The 18,687-nt window shown below is 42.6% G+C and overlaps 1 protein-coding gene across 1 annotated transcript in view; it reads left to right on the forward strand.

Annotated features, from left to right (window-relative positions):
- LOC126249493 (dynein axonemal heavy chain 5) overlaps nucleotides 1-18,687 on the forward strand; it is an 856,962-nt gene that overhangs the window by 418,827 nt on the left and 419,448 nt on the right. Inside the window, 1 exon segment of the mRNA XM_049951144.1 lies at nucleotides 4,496-4,668. Within this exon segment, the coding sequence (XP_049807101.1) occupies nucleotides 4,496-4,668 (173 nt within the window).

An 18,687-nucleotide genomic window follows, 5' to 3' on the forward strand; every position in this document is an offset into this window, starting at 1 on the left:
ACCTAACTAACCTAAGGACATCACACACATACATGCCCGAGGCAGGATTCGAACCTGCGACCGTAGCGGTCACGCGGTTCCAGACTGAAGCGCCTTTAACCGCACGGCCACTCCGGCCGGCAACGTTGTTACACTAAGCACAATAAATCAAGTATCAGCATCTGTAAAGCTGTTTGCATTACACTTCATTTTGAAGTAGTCGTGTTGTGTGTTTCGTTAAAATCGATAAAGTACCGTGGCGTCACAAAGTTCACTATAATCACGAATGAAAACATTGAGACAGCTAGTTGTGTGGTATTAGGATATTTTCTACGAAAAGTGTGTGAAATAACCAACGCCACATATACATCAGAAGACAGCGTGTACTTCATTTTGCAGGAAGAATTATGTATAGGGAAGCTTGATGCCGGATGAGCCTGACATTTATTGAAGTTCCCGAAAGGAAGTGGGAAACCAAATGCTTGCGGTATTTTTAAAAGAATCTGGCTAATTTTTTCGCCGATTTGCGACGTCGGGTGAGACATAGCTCCACCACATCACACAGAACCGAAAAAACAGTCAGAGCAGAGGGTGGATGTCAGTGACTCTAATTCATAGAAAGCAAAATTCATTTCATTTGCAGGAAGTTGGATGAGCTGACGCCACGATGTTCATGATTCAAATGGCTCTGAGCACTATGGGACTTAACTTCTGAGGTCATCAGTCCCATAGGACTTAGAACTACTTAAACCTAACTAACCTAAGGACATCACACACATCCATGCCCGAGGCAGGATTCGAACCTGCGACCGTAGCAGCAGCGCGGTTCCGGAATAAAGCGCCATGAATACATGGTTCTCACAAAGACGACTGCTGGGGCATAATATTGTGTTTTGTACGTATTATAACTTTCAGATCGCGCTCCACTTAGTTCATCTCTTCAATACTAAAGCGTGTTGTCCTCGTAGTTGCACATGCATTGTTATACAGAGCTGTTAGAGAGCACAACCGCGACAAAAGTCCGACGCACGAAGTTAACTTCAAGCAATCAGCAAAATTTAGCCCAGATTTTTCTGTCGTTACCGATCGGGGCAGTGCAGTGGTTAGCACACTAGACTCGCATTCAGGAGGACGACGATTCCAACCCTCGTCCGACCATCCTGATTTAGGTTTTCCGTGATTTCCCTAAATCGCTTAAGGCAAATGCCGGAACGGTTCCTTCTAAAGGGCATGGCCGTTTTCCTCCTCCATCCTTCCCTAATCCGAGCTTGTGCTCCGTCTCTAATGACCTCGTAATCGACGGGACGTTAAACACTAATCTCCTCTTCTCTTTTTTCTGTCGTTTTAACATAAACCAATTTCTTGGGCATTTTAGCTTCAGTTCTTAAAGCGCACTTACAATCGTTACAGCGTAACGAATTCAGAAATAAAAGAGGACAAGGAGCGAGATTCATTTAAAGTTATTTATTATATAAATTCAAGGTGGAGGGGGAGAAAGGAAAAAGAGAAGGAACTGTTAATGTTAGCTGCACCAGGACTTTATTTGGAATCAACGACGATGAGTGAAAATACGTACCAAACCAAGATTAGAACACAGTATCTCCTGCTAAATAGGCAGTTGCGTTTAGCACTGCGCCACCCGGACACGGTGTACATTGCAGTTGCATGGACACTCCTCTCGGCCGACCCACATTCCCACCTGATTCCACCTATCCGAGGTCCCCGTCCATGTCCTCCATGTCCACCACTCTGGAATTCCCGCAGGAGGTCGAACGTACTTGCGCATCTGCACTGAAGGTGGTGGGTCCTTTGCACTTCGAGGCGAATTAATTATACGAATGCGTGGTGTCTTTGCTTTCCCACCTGTCATTCATTTGCATGAATGGTTGGTTGGTTCGGGGGAAGGGACCAAACAGCGCGGTCATCGGTCCCATCGGATTAGGGAAGAATGGGGAAGGAAGTCGGCCGTGCCCTGTCAGAGAAACCATCTCGGCATTTACCTGAAGCGATTTAGGGAAATCACGGGAAAGCTAACTCAGGATGGCCGGACGCGGGTTTGAACTTTGTAGAATTGATTCACCTCGATGGGCAACAAATCTATCACCTTCAGTGAGGATGCACAGACACATTCAACCTCCTGCAAGAATCTCAAAGTAGCGAGCATGGAGAACATGTATGGGAACAGCGGATAGGTGGCGGCGAGTGGGAATGTGTGATCCGAGAGTTGTGCTGAGATAGTCCACACTGTATGTGGGTGACACAGTGGCTAATGCAATTGCCTAGTAAGCAGGAGATCCTAGGTTCGAATCCTGGACTGGCACACATTTTCTCTGGTCGCTGTTGATACCGCATAAAGTCCTGATGCAGCTGACATCACTAGCTCCTTCCCATTACTTTCCTTTCTCCCCCTCCACCTTTAATTTACGTATCACAGCTGCAGATTCCACATGGTGTCTGTTCTTTCTGATATGTATGGAAGGACAGATACCACACCTTAGTATAATTACAGTTACTTGTTTACTCTTCAGGTAAACATTGTACTAGCTATAATACAGCCTCATTGTGAATGCTGTTTTTAGCCAGGAGACATATTCTGGTCTTACGTTAAATCAGTAAGTGGCTCGAAACAGCATATCCAGACACTCCGGGATGATGATGGCATTGAAACAGAGGATGACACGCGTAAGGCTGAAATACTAAACACCTTTTTCCAAAGCTGTTTCACAGAGGAAGACCGCACTGCAGTTCCTTCTCTAAATCCTCGCACAAACGAAAAAATGGCTGACATCGAAATAAGTGTCCAAGGAATAGAAAAGCAACTGGAATCACTCAACAGAGGAAAGTCCACTGGACCTGACGGGATACCAATTCGATTCTACACAGAGTACGCGAAAGAACTTGCCCCCCTTCTAACAGCCGTGTACCGCAAGTCTCTAGAGGAACGGAGGGTTCCAAATGATTGGAAAAGAGCACAGGTAGTCCCAGTCTTCAAGAAGGGTCGTCGAGCAGATGCGCAAAACTATAGACCTATATCTCTGACGTCGATCTGTTGTAGAATTTTAGAACATGTTTTTTGCTCGAGTATCATGTCGTTTTTGGAAACCCAGAATCTACTATGTAGGAATCAACATGGATTCCGGAAACAGCGATCGTGTGAGACCCAACTCGCTTTATTTGTTCATGAGACCCAGAAAATATTAGATACAGGCTCCCAGGTAGATGCTATTTTTCTTGACTTCCGGAAGGCGTTCGATACAGTTCCGCACTGTCGCCTGATAAACAAAGTAAGAGCCTACGGAATATCAGACCAGCTGTGTGGCTGGATTGAAGAGTTTTTAGCAAACAGAACACAGTATGTTTTTATCAATGGAGGGACGTCTACAGACGTTAAAGTAACCTCTGGCGTGCCACAGGGGAGTGTTATGGGACCATTGCTTTTCACAATATATATAAATGACCTAGTAGATAGTGTCGGAAGTTCCATGCGGCTTTTCGCGGATGATTCTGTAGTATACAGAGAAATTGCAGCATTAGAAAATTGTAGCGAAATGCAGGAAGATCTGCAGCGGATAGGCACTTGGTGCAGGGAGTGGCAACTGTCCCTTAACATAGACAAATGTAATGTATTGCGAATACATAGAAAGAAGGATCCTTTATTGTATGATTATATGATAGCGGAACAAACACTGGTAGCAGTTACTTCTGTAAAATATCTGGGAGTATGCGTGCGGAACGATTTGAAGTGGAATGATCATATAAAATTAATTGTTGGTAAGGCGGGTACCAGGTTGAGATTCATTGGGAGAGTGCTTAGAAAATGTAGTCCATCAACAAAGGAGGTGGCTTACAAAACACTCGTTCGACCTATACTTGAGTATTGCTCATCAGTGTGGGATCCGTACCAGATCGGGTTGACGGAGGAGATAGAGAAGATCCAAAGAAGAGCGGCGCGTTTCATCACAGGGTTATTTGGTAACCGTGATAGCGTTACGGAGATGTTTAATAAACTCAAGTGGCAGACTCTGCAAGAGAGGCGCTCTGCATCGCGGTGTAGCTTGCTCGCCAGGTTTCGAGAGGGTGCGTTTCTGGATGAGGTATCGAATATATTGCTTCCCCCTACTTATACCTCCCGAGGAGATCACGAATGTAAAATTAGAGAGATTAGAGCGCGCACGGAGGCTTTCAGACAGTCGTTCTTCCCGCGAACCATAAGCGACTGGAACAGGAAAGAGAGGTAATAACAGTGTCACGTAAAGTGCCCTCCGCCACACACCGTTGGGTGGCTTGCGGAGTATAAATATAGATGTAGATGTAGATGTAATGTTCTGTAACCGTAAAATAAATTTCGTGTATTCGTACATCCTATCATTCCCAAATAGAACTAAAATTATTTGCTCATGCACCACTGATGTACTGTATTCGAAGATGCATAAACTCTAGACCGCATATTGACGAGACATACTAAATAAATACCATTCAATGTGTCATTTTATAACGACTGGTTCTTGTTTTACAGTGTCGCTTGAACGTCAGACACGCAAACGACTTTGAGTGGCTGAAGCAATGCCGATTCTATTTCAAAGAAGATGTCGACAAGACGTGGATTGCAATTACTGACGTGACCTTCACTTACCAGAATGAGTACCTAGGTTGTACTGAGAGACTCGTAATCACACCGCTAACTGACAGGTAAAATCATTTTACTGTCCATTTCATACAGACCATTATCTATTAAAAATATTAGTGAAAGCATTAGAATAGCCATAACATTAATTGGACCATCCATGAATACCCAGAGAACGCAGTGTGTTATGTAGACGCCTATTGAAAGATCGAGAAGCCTGCTAGGTGTTACTATTAGTATGCTGATCCATGCTGTATACATTTCATCCCATAACTGTGCAGTGTCTTATGTAAGACCATCATTATGGTCCCATGCATGCTCAATGTAGTCCAGAGAATTAAACGGAAAACTTTTAAACACTCTTCTAATCAATGTCGACGTTTTCAGCCCCATCTTCTTTCACTTTTAAAACATCTGGGGCAGAGAAGCCAGTCTACGTACAGAAGTGAACGAGATTTGCTGGAAATGGTTAATAATAAAACGACCAAGAGAATCCTCCTCTTGAGTGAGAGCGTCCAGCGCCATGTAAACATTTCCCAACCTGTGGGCTTCCACAAATTATTGTAATATTTCTTTAGCTTTACATACCCGAGTTAAACCGTTTGACGAAACAAAGGACGGGACTTACCAAAGGAGAAAACTGTTTCTCAAGGCTCACCTAAGCAACGTATATATTAAGATACAAATCTCAAACTTTTTTCCTACAAAGCACAGTTTCAGATTTTTTTTTAACTTTTAATTTTAATTTTAATTTTTATTTATTTTTATTTGTGATAAGTTCCTATGGGACCAAATTGCTGAGGTCATCGGTCCCTAGGCTTACACACTACTCAATCTAACGTAAACTAACTTACGCTAAGGACAACACACACACCCACGCCCGAGGGTGGACCCGAACCTCTTACGGGGGGAACGGCCCGAACTGTGGCAAGGCGCCTTAGACCGCACTGCTACCCCGCGCGGCACTTTTAGAGTTCACTGAACTGCTATTTAAGGTGTAAGTTAGGTCGACCCTGTTTTGTATCATCAATGAGATGCTCTGTTATGGAACAAATTCGCATCCGACATTCCCCTTCCAAATTCACTGATGATGGACACCATTATAACTACGCCTCCACATTTACAACTACATGTATAAACAGAAAGCCATTGTACAATGTATAGAGAGGGCATATCATACTAATATCAGCCTTTGCCGATTATGTTCCATTGATGTACGGATCGATGGAAAAATTATTGGCAATATACCTCGATACGCGCCCCAATTCCTCTTGTTACTATGTTATTGGAAGTACAAAAACGATGTATAATTTATCAAACATACATAAGCACACAAAAATGATAACTTCAGTGTTATTACTGTTCAATATTAGGGTGTCTGCAACGCAACTACAAAATGACTAGTACAACATTCTGTTGTTACAACACAAAACCATAATTTCCAGTTCAGATACAACACTAACCCGATCTGTTCTGGCTGAGACTAAGTCCAATACACAATAAACTCTCTCTCCAGAAGTAAATACTGTCCATAGCTGAGCCCATTACCGATGACAAATGTAGACAGTCTACTCAAGACTATCGCTAACTCGCTGGGACACTAGTTAAATAGCCATACAGATTATTACTGGGAATCTATATGAATGGCTGTGATGTGGTGCTCATTGGCTTCTGAGATGGAGTGATGTCATCCCTCGGCCTATTTGGTGCCTGAGACAGAGGTGCACAAAGTAGTGTGGCTGCCCTTAGCATTCTCTGTGGAAGGCCACCAAAGTACTCACTTTGCTTTCATGTTGGCTGAACCTACACACCGCCCGCAGCAGAAAGCCCGACTACCTGGCAGGGAAGAGAGGCGAAGCCTCTCCTCCTTATGCTGATGCTGTGGTTGGTGGACAAGATCCACCTCCGTCCTGGCCTCCGCGCCAACTCTGGTGGACTCCGAGTACATCGGTTCTGATGGTGGTAGGGTGTCAGCACTGGTAGGGTGCAGTTCTCCATCTCCCCCTTCCCCTTCTAGGAGAGAAGCATTGTCTCCACTTGAAACTGAAACAGGGCTACAATTTCTGAAACAAGAAAAAGAATCAACCCACGGTCGAAGTTAATTCACACTTTTTCATCGGATATCCCCTTCTGCTGTCAGTATGACATACATCACAATGCCCAGTAGAGAGACCACAGTCCCAAGATATCACTCCTATGACGGTTCAAATCCGCGTCCGACCATCCAGATTTGCTTTTTTTCGTGATATCTCTAAATCAGTAAATGCCAGGATGGTTCCTCCAAAACGTCACAGCCGATTTCCTTCTCTATCCTTGAAGCAGTCCTAGCTAGTGCTCCGTCTCTAGTGCTCTCGAGACACTAAACCTTGATCTTCCTTCCTTCTTCCATGTCATATCACGGAATAGGAGACATTGGCATCCACCTTAGAATGCCATTTTTTTCCTCCAAATCCATTGGCGATGATGCTTCCCCATGGCTGGGATGCAGTGAGGGACAGAAGTATCCTTCTCTTCCGTCTGGGCAGCACCTCTGTGGCAGATATGTCCTTATGGATAGAACTTCTATAAGGAGAGAGAAATATCAGCAAGTTGAACTGTAGTCAGCAGTGAGTTTTTCATTTGAGCCTTGAATGTCCGAACGAAGTGTTTTGCAGCCCCATCAACTCTAGGTGAAATGGCGCACTACGAAGGTGCTGAATACGATGAGCCATGCAGAAAGACTCAAATTCTTCAGCAGTAAGCTAAGCGCCATTATGTGTAACAACAGCTGTTGAGAGATCTTCCACTGGAAAGATCTGTTTAAGGGAGCAGATTTTTTGGCGACACTGCCCATCCTGACGATGTAAGGGTAGCTAGTGTGAACGTCCACGATCATAAACCACTTAGACACCAGAAACAGTCTGGTAGAGTCTAGGTGGAGCCAGCACCAGGGGTCCATTTCTGTAGGCCAAGGAAAATAAGATTTTGGCAGTGTGGCGTGGTATCTGGTATGGAGTTGTGTACATTCCACATTCCCACTGATGACGTGAATTTGCCTGGCAGAATCCTGAACCATGAAACCAAGTCGCTGAAAAGATTATATCCCAGTACGTTCACAGCTGTTTGATATTGCATCACCAGCAACGGTGCCTGCACACATTTGTTTTTATAGTAGGCAACCACTATAAATAACCTTTGATTTGGTTCATGTGATCAATGTAACTCGTCAGAGTTCATTTACATATGGCCAACCGTGAACAGCCAACAGAGCCATAAGTAGCAATATTCGTGATAGTTTTAGAGAAATCTGTATCAATTTGAAACTGCACATTTCATCCACTGAATCCAACAACCAAAACCACTCTAGTACCTTGCGAAATAACACTGTAAACGCTATTTTATAAGTCATCTTCCATATTTTTAGTGTCACCTATGCAAGTAGGGTACTTGTCAGTGCGACGTTGCTTCGGCAGACTAAGCTCTGTCGTGTGCCCCAATTTTCAACAATTTAGACACTTCATATTTTTGTAATAACACGACCATTTATCGTGAGCAACGAAGCACAGAGCACAAGACTTCGTTTTAGACGGCTGATTTCCTATTAATTTCGACTTGTCCCCTTCCTTGGACTGTAACTATCCTTGACCCTTGGAGGGTTTTGCCGTTCTGTCTACCCTTGGGACTGGAAAACTTGCCACTACTATGAAACTCCGTCTTAAAAACGTCGGTTCCTCAGTGACTGTGGACCCCCCTCTCCTTTGTTCAAAAGCCTGAATAACGGATAAACATTCACCGAGCGTGAGGTGACTGAAGCGAATAAGGTCATTCCGATGGCCTGCATCTGGTAGCATCAGCATAGGGAAGATTACAACCTTCATTTTTATACCTGAATTTACAATCCCTAGTGAGAAAGATTGTCGAGGGTTTTGTTACACGTACTATGGAACTTATTGCGTGACGACGCCACTAGAATCGTTCTTTCGAAATATTCAATGAATTCGTCCTTCACCTCTGCATAACCGAACACACATGGGTCTTTATCGGGAAACAACTGTTGCATCAACCTGTAGATATGAGCACTAGCGCTGGATAACAAGAAAGAACATTTTTTAACATCATCTGTTATTCTATGTGCCGTGAAGAGTTGCTGCAGTGTGGCGATGTAGCTGGACTAAGATTCCGTTGCTGCGTCAGACTGGTGGAGCGCCCGTGGTGTCCGCCTGACTTGCTCTTGCTATTGGTTTCATTCATGCAGCCTTTGTAACAGCTTTTCCGGTGTCGCACTCATCGATTGCAAGAGGCGTAAGATTTGTACTGTGAGGTCAGTTTCCTCCTGTATCTAAAAGTAATTGAATATAGATTATTGTTCTCAGTCGGAATTATTCCTAGACAAATACGATAACACAGGGAACTAAAGGAAAGTTTCAATAGAAAATACAGCACAAAAAAGTTCCAAAGTGCATGCTATAGTGGTATCGAGCCCTACTAGGACCACTGACTGTCTTCAGATCCAAAACATTTAGTCAGCAAAACGTAGAATAATACAGTGTGCTACGTAGCCTCGAAGATTTGAAATACCTCGTCAGTATAATCCCTCGACAGCTACGGCGCTTGAGGAGGTTTGAAATTCCGTGTCGACTGCCACTGATGCTGCTAGTGACTGCTCTTGTCGGTTCAAAGTTTCTGGTTAATTGCAAGTGCTGCTCAAGTTTTAAATTCCTGTCCACCTGCGCTACTTGTTAAGTTCCTCACTCTCTTCATTAACGTTTTTCCAGTTTAATTCTGCGGCTATCGGACTGTCGGACTCAAGGATTGGAGCTTTACATAGAGATCATACTTCGTTACGAAAATGACCTGACGATGTGTCCAAAGCGAATACACGTCTCTCATTCATTGGAAACATTAAAGTTATTTAATTAAGGAATAAAAATTGCACTTTGAAATAATAAAAATACAAATCAAATTACTTGGGCTTATTGTTTCTCACGCTCATAATACAGTGTAGTTTAACAGTTACGTTGGTTTCACATTCACACTGAGGTAACCATTGCTACATTGCGTTTCCACATTAATTAAACAGGTACTTACTGGACATGGAAGCCTTTTCATTTACTTTCTGCTCTCAATATGTTTCTCCACGACAATTACTGATTCTCAAACACGACATTGTTGTTGTTGTTGTGGTCTTCAGTCCTGAGACTGGTTTGATGCAGCTCTCCATGCTACTCTATCCTGTGCAAGCTTCTTCATCTCCCAGTACCTACTGCAACCTACATCCTTCTGAATCTGCTTAGTGTATTGATCTCTTGGTCTCCCTCTACGATTTTTACCCTCCACGCTGCCCTCCAATGCTAAATTTGTGATCCCTTGATGCCTCAAAACATGTCCTACCAACCGATCCCTTCTTCTAGTCAAGTTGTGCCACAAACTTCTCTTCTCCCCAATCCTATTCAATACCTCCTCATTAGTTACGTGATCTACCCACCTTATCTTCAGCATTCTTCTGTAGCACCACATTTCGAAAGCTTCTATTCTATTCTTGTCCAAACTATTTATCGTCCATGTTTCACTTCCATACATGGCTACACTCCATACAAATACTTTCAGAAACGACTTCCTGACACTTAAATCTATACTCGATGTTAACAAATTTCTCTTCTTCAGAAACGATTTCCTTGCCATTGCCAGTCTACATTTTATATCCTCTCTACTTCGACCATCATCAGTTATTTTACTCCCTAAATAGCAAAACTCCTTTACTACTTTAAGTGTCTCATTTCCTAATCTAATCCCCTCAGCATCACCCGATTTAATTCGACTACATTCCATTATCCTCGTTTTGCTTTTGTTGATGTTCATCTTATATCCTCCTTTCAAGACACTGTCCATTCCGTTCAACTGCTCTTCCAAGTCCTTTGCTGTCTCTGACAGAATTACAATGTCATCGGCGAACCTCAAAGTTTTTACTTCTTCTCCATGAATTTTAATACCTACTCCGAATTTTTCTTTTGTTTCCTTTACTGCTTGCTCGATATACAGATTGAATAACATCGGGGAGAGGCTACAACCCTGTCTTACTCCTTTCCCAACCACTGCTTCCCTTTCATGCCCCTGGACTCTTATAACTGCCATCTGGTTTCTGTACAAATTGTAAATAGCCTTTCGCTCCCTGTATTTTACCCCTGCCACCTTCAGAATTTGAAAGAGAGTATTCCAGTTAACGTTGTCAAAAGCTTTCTCTAAGTCTACAAATGCTAGAAACGTAGGTTTGCCTTTTCTTAATCTTTCTTCTAAGATAAGTCGTAAGGTTAGTATTGCCTCACGTGTTCCAACATTTCTACGGAATCCAAACTGATCTTCCCCGAGGTCCGCTTCTACCAGTTTTTCCATTCGTCTGTAAAGAATTCGCGTTAGTATTTTGCAGCTGTGACTTATTAAACTGATAGTTCGGTAATTTTCACATCTGTCAACACTTGCTTTCTTTGGTATTGGAATTATTATATTCTTCTTGAAGTATGTGGGTATTTCGCCTGTCTCATACATCTTGCTCACCAGATGGTAGAGTTTTGTCATGACTGGCTCTCCCAAGGCCATCAGTAGTTCTAATGGAATGTTGTCTACTCCCGTGGCCTTGTTTCGACTCAGGTCTTTCAGTGCTCTGTCAAACTCTTCACGCAGTATCTTATCTCCCATTTCATCTTCATCTACATCCTCTTCCATTTCCATAATACTGTCCTGAAGTACATCGCCCTTGTATAAACCCTCTATATACTCCTTCCACCTTTCTGCCTTCCCTTCTTTGCTTAGAAATGGGTTGCCATCTGAGCTCTTGATATTCATACAAGTGGTTCTCTTCTCTCCAAAGGTCTCTTTAATTTTCCTGTAGGCAGTATCTATCTTACCCCTAGTGAGACAAGCCTCTACATCCTTACATTTGTCCTCTAGCCATCCCTGCTTAGCCATTTTGCACTTTCTGTCGATCTCATTTTTGAGACGTTTGTATTCCCTTTTGCCAGCTTCATTTACTGCATTTTTATATTTTCTCCTTTCATCAATTAAATTCAATATTTCTTCTGTTACCCAAGGATTTCTATTAGCCCTCGTCTTTTTACCTACTTGATCCTCTGCTGCCTTCACTACTTCATCCCTCAGAGCTACCCATTCTTCTTCTACTGTATTTCTTTCCCCCATTCCTGTCAATTGTTCCCTTATGCTCTCCCTGAAACTCTCTACAACCTCTGGTTGTTTCAGTTTATCAAGGTCCCATCTCCTTAAATTCCCACCTTTTTGCAGTTTCTTCAGTTTCAATCTGCAGTTCATTACCAATAGATTGTGGTCAGAATCCACATCTGCCCCTGGAAATGTCTTACAATTTAAAACCTGGTTCCTAAATCTCTGTCTTACCATTATATAATCTATCTGATACCTATTAGTATCTCCAGGATTCTTCCAGGTATACAACCTTCTTTTATGATTCTTGAACCAAGTGTTAGCTATGATTAAGTTATGCTCTGTGCAAAATTCTACAAGGCGGCTTCCTCTTTCATTTCTTCCCCCCAATCCATATTCACCTACTATGTTTCCTTCTCTCCCTTTTCCTACTGACGAATTCCAGTCACCCATGACTATTAAATTTTCGTCTCCCTTCACTACCTGAATAATTTCTTTTATCTCGTCATACATTTCATCAATTTCTTCATCATCTGCAGAGCTAGTTGGCATATAAACTTGTACTACTGTAGTAGGCATGGGCTTTGTGTCTATCTTGGCAACAATAATGCGTTCACTATGCTGTTTGTAGTAGCTAACCCGCACTCCTATTTTTTTATTCATTATTAAACCTACTCCTGCATTTCCCCTATTTGATTTTGTATTTATAACCCTGTAATCACCTGACCAAAAGTCTTGTTCCTCCTGCCACCGAACTTCACTAATTCCCACTATATCTAACTTTAACCTATCCATTTCCCTTTTTAAATTTTCTAACCTACCTGCCCGATTAAGGGATCTGACATTCCACGCTCCGATCCGTAGAATGCCAGTTTTCTTTCTCCTGATAACGACGTCCTCTTGAGTAGTCCCCGCCCGGAGATCCGAATGGGGGACTATTTTACCTCCGGAATATTTTACCCAAGAGGACGCCATCATCATTTAATCATACAGTAAAGCTGCATGTCCTCGGGAAAAATTACGGCTGTAGTTTCCCCTTGCTTTCAGCCGTTCGCAGTACCAGCACAGCAAGGCCGTTTTGGTTAATGTTACAAGGCCAGATCAGTCAATCATCCAGACTGTTGCCCCTGCAACTACTGAAAAGGCTGCTGTCCCTCTTCAGGAACCACATGTTTGTCTGGCCTCTCAGCAGATACCCCTCCGTTGTGGTTGCACCTACGGTACGGCCATCCGTATCGCTGAGGCACGCAAGCCTCCCCACCAACGGCAAGGTCCATGGTTCATGGGGGAAGCACGACATTGTATCAACCATAAATCTATTAATTAATCTCTCACGCCTTTCCGCGAAATAACTGAAATACTTTTCTTCTACTAACCAACGTAAGCTTTTAACTACTGATTCCAATTTCTAGAAAATTCTACACATTACTTATTTGCGGCGGGGCAGTGCGCAACCGCTCCGTACGGAAGCTCAACACCGACTCTACCGCCAAGCCAAGACAACGGGTGACAGCTAGAACTAGGATTGAGACATTGTTTTCATTATACGCTAAAACAATGCTTTCACAAAGAAAAGGCGCGCTCTGCTCCGAAAGTTCCAGAAGGCATTGGTTGGTAAGGAGAACAATATCGATACGTGTAACAGTACTCCTTACATCCCTCCAGGAGATTTTTTTCAAGGCCGCGAGAAGGAAGATTTTCGAAAACCCAAAGAAAAGGAAATAGAAATTCCCCAGAAAACAAATGAGCGGTGAACAACCCAGCGATGAGCGATGATTTCCTCCTGATTAATTATAACACAACAGAAACACCACGTACATTCTCTCGTCCCTACACTGGAAATAACAATTTTTACATTTCTTATGTGTATGACAAGCAGGTAATGAACATACATAGAAATCAAATCTGTCATATTACGAGATCAAATAGCAAGTAAATATCGAATTGTTTTAGAATAAACTTCCATGAAAATTGTACCAAAAAGTACTTAATGCAGTCCACTTAAATGTCTACGGCATACAGCACATTCTAATCATACTAACGTTAATGCGTATTCATGTAAATCTACAAAAGTTGTGTGCACAGGATGCGCAGAAAAAAATAATAGTCATTATCGGATCAGAAAGTTACTGAAAACACTTTTTACAACCCTATAACATACTGTAATCAAGACAATATCATTTCTTATGTGATAAAGTGATTTACTCAGATTATGTCAATAAATGAAACGAAAAAAGAATAAAGCACAAAGTTTTTGCTGTGTATTGCCACTTCTATAGGCACAAAGGCCAAAATCAAAAAGTTTCTAGGTCAAGAGTAAACTACATCATTTATTGTACGAGGGTGCGTCAAATGAAAACCTCAAATAGCAACTCGAAATTTCGCGCCGTTATCCTGTAAGTTGGTAAGCGTGCTACAAACAGCGTGCAGAATGGCCTGTAGGTGGAAGCATAGTGCAAATGCACACATACCGTCGCAGTATCAGTGTAAAGATGGCCACCCCACTTACGACATGTACCAGGGAATAACAGCGTTCTGTTATTCGGTTTTTGCGTAGTGAAGGTGTGAAAGCTATTGAAATTCATCGACGAATGAAGGTTCACTGCGGTGATGCTTGTTTGTCATAGCAGCAAGTCTACGAATGGAGTAAGAAGTTCGCAAATGGTGTGACTTCAGTGGAAGATGCTCCTCGTCCCGGTCAGGCACAACGAGTTATGACTCCACAGAACATTGCTCCAGTTGAAGCCATAGTGAAGGAAAACCTCCGAGTGATACTGAATGACATTGCAGCATGTTTACAGATTATTCATGGGTCAGAACACCACATTGTGCATGATGTGCTCCAGTTTCATAAAGTATCTGCAAGATGGGTGCCACGGCAGCTGACTCCTGAAATGAGAGAACGACGAATTGATGCTTGCGAAGAACTTCTTCGGCGCTTTGAACGATAAGGTGATGGTTTCCTTGCAAGAATCGTTACTGGGGACGAAACCTTGGTTCACTTCCACCAACCGGAAACGAAGAGAGCGAGCGAGGAATGGCGTCATTCCTCATCACCAATTGATTCCCCTGTCTTTGGACCACTCAAAGACGCAATGGCAGGAAAGAATTTCCGTTCTGATGAAGAGGTACATCACGAGATGCATGAGTGGTTGCGCGGACTACCAAAAGAATTTTTTTCTAAAGGAATTTATGCACTTTGTAAGCGCTGGAGGACTTGCATTGAGAGTGGGGGAGATTATGTTGAAAAGTGATACAGCTTTTTACCACTTCTGCACAATAAATAATATTTTAAAAAATATTTAAGGTTTTCATTTGACTCACCCTCGTATAAATAATAGTTCAAGGATACCAGTTAGCGTAACATAAAGGAATGGATAAAGGTGTGAGTAATGAAAAACAAGCAGAAAATGTAAGACCTGAACTTGAAAAATAAAAAATATTAAGATATACAATTAATACGAATTGAAGAACATTTTCCTGAACCAAGACACTCACATACGCACTCGTATTTCATAATTCCCTTTAGCACATAACAGTTTCGGCGATGTACACACTCACTAACAGGTGGACGTAGCAGCTGTTTGACTATACCAAGCAGTAGACATCAAATGAGCACGATGAATGTCTATTGTAGCGTAGCAGCCGGCGGCGTGACCGAAATTCGCCGTTTTTCCCATCGCAGCAGAAAGCAGCGGGTGTTGGTTTTGGGCAGGAGCGGCTTGCTGCGTAATGGCCAGTGTCCTGTTTGGACGTCACCGACTTGTGTGTAGCCCTTCTGTGCACGTGTCGTCGTGAAGGCAGGAGTGGCTTTAGAAATATCAAGGCGTGTGAGCACGTGGAATGGCGCATTCCCCCTTCTAGGCTGCGGACGTGGAGAGGTGCAGTGAAACCGGTGACTGCGTTACCGGAACACCCCCCCCCCCCCCCACACACGATGTCCGAATGCAGCGAACATGTAAACAGTTAGTTTGGCTCAATGTCTGTACCCCCAAAAAGAAATCAAAATACGCACGGCACATGACACTCCTACTTTTATAAGTGTTGCTGCTATAAAATGCCAAAAGAAATAAATATTTACTGTTCACTATGACAGTCTCCATTGCTGCTAGTCGAACACATATTCAGTATTTTAATACAAACAATATTGCTAAATAAATCACTGTTCATGAATATTCTGCAGTACTTTTAACTCTACGTGCCACATAGGCTACTTGGGGTCATACGACATTCACAATGCATCGCGTCGACCTCCTTTCCTCTTCTTTTCTTCTCCGCTTCCACTGCGTAGTATTCACATCACTGTAGGCAATCAACCGACAATATGTCACTTCAGCTCTGCTAGTTCCGCTTCGCACCAGTTCCCGCATACTTGTCTGACCCAGGCCGATCTCCTCTCATTCCACTTGTTCACAACGCTTTCCGTAAGACGGCGAGCCGTCATAATCTCGCTGTGGTTCAAGATACTGATTCCTTCCTAATTAATTTTCCAAATTTTGTGCGTACGTTTCGTCATGTCTCTTGAAGTAGCAAATAATATTTAAACTCTCTCCTTTTGTGCTTTAAGTTTGGTAATTTTTCAGGAACATCACCTCAGCCTCTTCGAACGGCAAACTTCTTTCTTCCCAAATAACATCTATTCCAAATATTGTTTTTGTTCCGTATTGCTTTGCTTCAGCTTCTCCACAACAATAACCTTCACATCCTCTGCTTGAATATTCTGCTGTGAATTGTGTTCCTTAACCACCGTCAATACATCCGAATCATATCAAGAATCAGTCCATCCTATAATATACTATCACCATCTGGGCACTTGGTAGTTATTTCGTCATCTGATATCACATTAGCTGTCACTGTGTTTTCCACTTTAAGTTGAGAACCAAGCATTTCATTGAAGAAGTCGGTGTCTAAAGCCGCTTCTAAATCTAACTCCCCAGGTGACGTTCAGTATGTAAGAATAGTATTCCCCGGTTTTCCCTTCTTACACTTCTTTTAGGTCCTTTCGAAATTCTTGCATGGTCCTCTTTATGTTTTCTGATCTTTACGCTCACTACAGTTATCTTCGTTATCTTCTTTCTCAATTTTACCTACCCCAAATATTGATATCAATTTATTGCTAATACTGACTGTCTTACTATCGAGCTGAGTTCCTCCAACATTAACTACTGATTTACAAATGGCAGTGAGTTTTTCTTCTTGTCTTTCTTTATATGTCTTCGACGTTTCCATATAACCTTCACGTAATTCATTTAAAACATTTTATATTTCCTCTGGATATTCTCTAAATTATCGTAAGTCCTTCGCGATTTCTCTCACCCGACTATCAAATCTTTTGTCTATTTTATCTAACGCAATGGATAGCATCTTCTCTTCACTAGGCTGAGCTTTCACACCACTTACTGGTACTAGCTCCTTTATTGTCTACATTGTTAAACTTGAAAATCAGAAGTAGAAAATACGAATCTAACTAATTTCCTCCGTGAAAAATTCGGCATATGACAAATAACTGAAAAATTTCGCCCACAGAAGCAGTTTTAAACTACGCGCAATTGGGATTTTTGCAACACTTACGTTTATTACTGTGACTGTTTGTTACTGTGTAGCGGTGCGGTGCTACACGCTTCGCTGTTCCCTTGCGTCGTCGTGATGATTGCTGAAACCACTACAATTCAAGATGATGTAGAATTCCCCTTCTTGTCTCTAACCATTGCAATCCCGTAGTCTGTATATTTCCGTTTCCCACACGTTATGTTGGCGATAACACACTCTTATTGCTCTCTCCACAAGTACAAAAAAAAAATAAATAAATAAATAAATAAAAAATGGATCAAATCGCTCTGAGCACTATGGGACTTAACTTCTGAGGTCATCAGTCCCCCAGAACTTAGAACTACTTAAACCTAACTAACCTAAGGACGTCACACACATCCATGCCCGAGGCAGGATTCGAACCTGCGACGGTAGCGGTCGCGCGGTTCCAGACTGTAGCGCCTAGAACCGCTCAGCCACTACGGCCACCTATGTTGGTTTCACATTCACAATGAAGTAACCACTGCTACGTTGCGTTTCCACATTAATTAAACAGGTACTCACTGTCATGGAAGCCTTTTCATTTACGTTCTGTTTCTCCGCGACTATTATTGATTCTCAAACACGACATTGCATCAATGATAAATCTGTAAATTAATTCCTTGCACCTTTCCGTGGAGTAACTGAAATACTTTTCGTCTACAGACCGATGTAACAGTTTTAACTATTAATCCCATTTTCTCCTGAATTCTGCACATTACCCGCAGCGTTGCGGCGCCCGACTGCTCCGTGCGGATACTCAAAACTGATTCTCCATCCCACGCCAACACCGCACTTGACCCGTAGCATTGGGGCATTGTTCTCATTATACGGAGATAAAATGGTTTTACATATGAAACGCGCGCTCGGCTTCGAAAGTCCCAGAAGCTATAATTAGTAAGGAGTACAATATCGATGACATCAAAGAAAGTAGTACGCCTTACACACCGTTCAACTGTAAGGTGTCTGGAACACTGCCAGCAAATGATTAGTGCAGTGTTAACGAACGCGCATTTATTACAACAAAACAAAATCATAACTTCCAGTTCAGGTGGAAAACTAGTCTGAATCTCCTCTGGCTGAGACGGGCCAATACAGAACATAGTCACTCTCCAGAAGCAAATACTGTCCAGAGCTAAGTCTGTTACTGACATCACTGAGAGGTTGCAGCTGCAGTGACTGCTACATTCGTGGATTGAAGGAACTCGGTGACGACTGTAGAAGGCCGATTCAAGACTGCCCCATAGTCGCTGGCGTGTGAGTGAAATAGCCAAATGGATTGATACTGGGAATCTGCGTAACTGGTTGTGGCTACCGAGAAGTATCACATATCGTTTCATTGGCTTCTCAGGCAGCGTGATGTTATC

Source organism: Schistocerca nitens, chromosome 3 (assembly GCF_023898315.1).
Source record: "Schistocerca nitens isolate TAMUIC-IGC-003100 chromosome 3, iqSchNite1.1, whole genome shotgun sequence".
Taxonomy (NCBI): Eukaryota; Metazoa; Arthropoda; class Insecta; order Orthoptera; family Acrididae; genus Schistocerca; species Schistocerca nitens.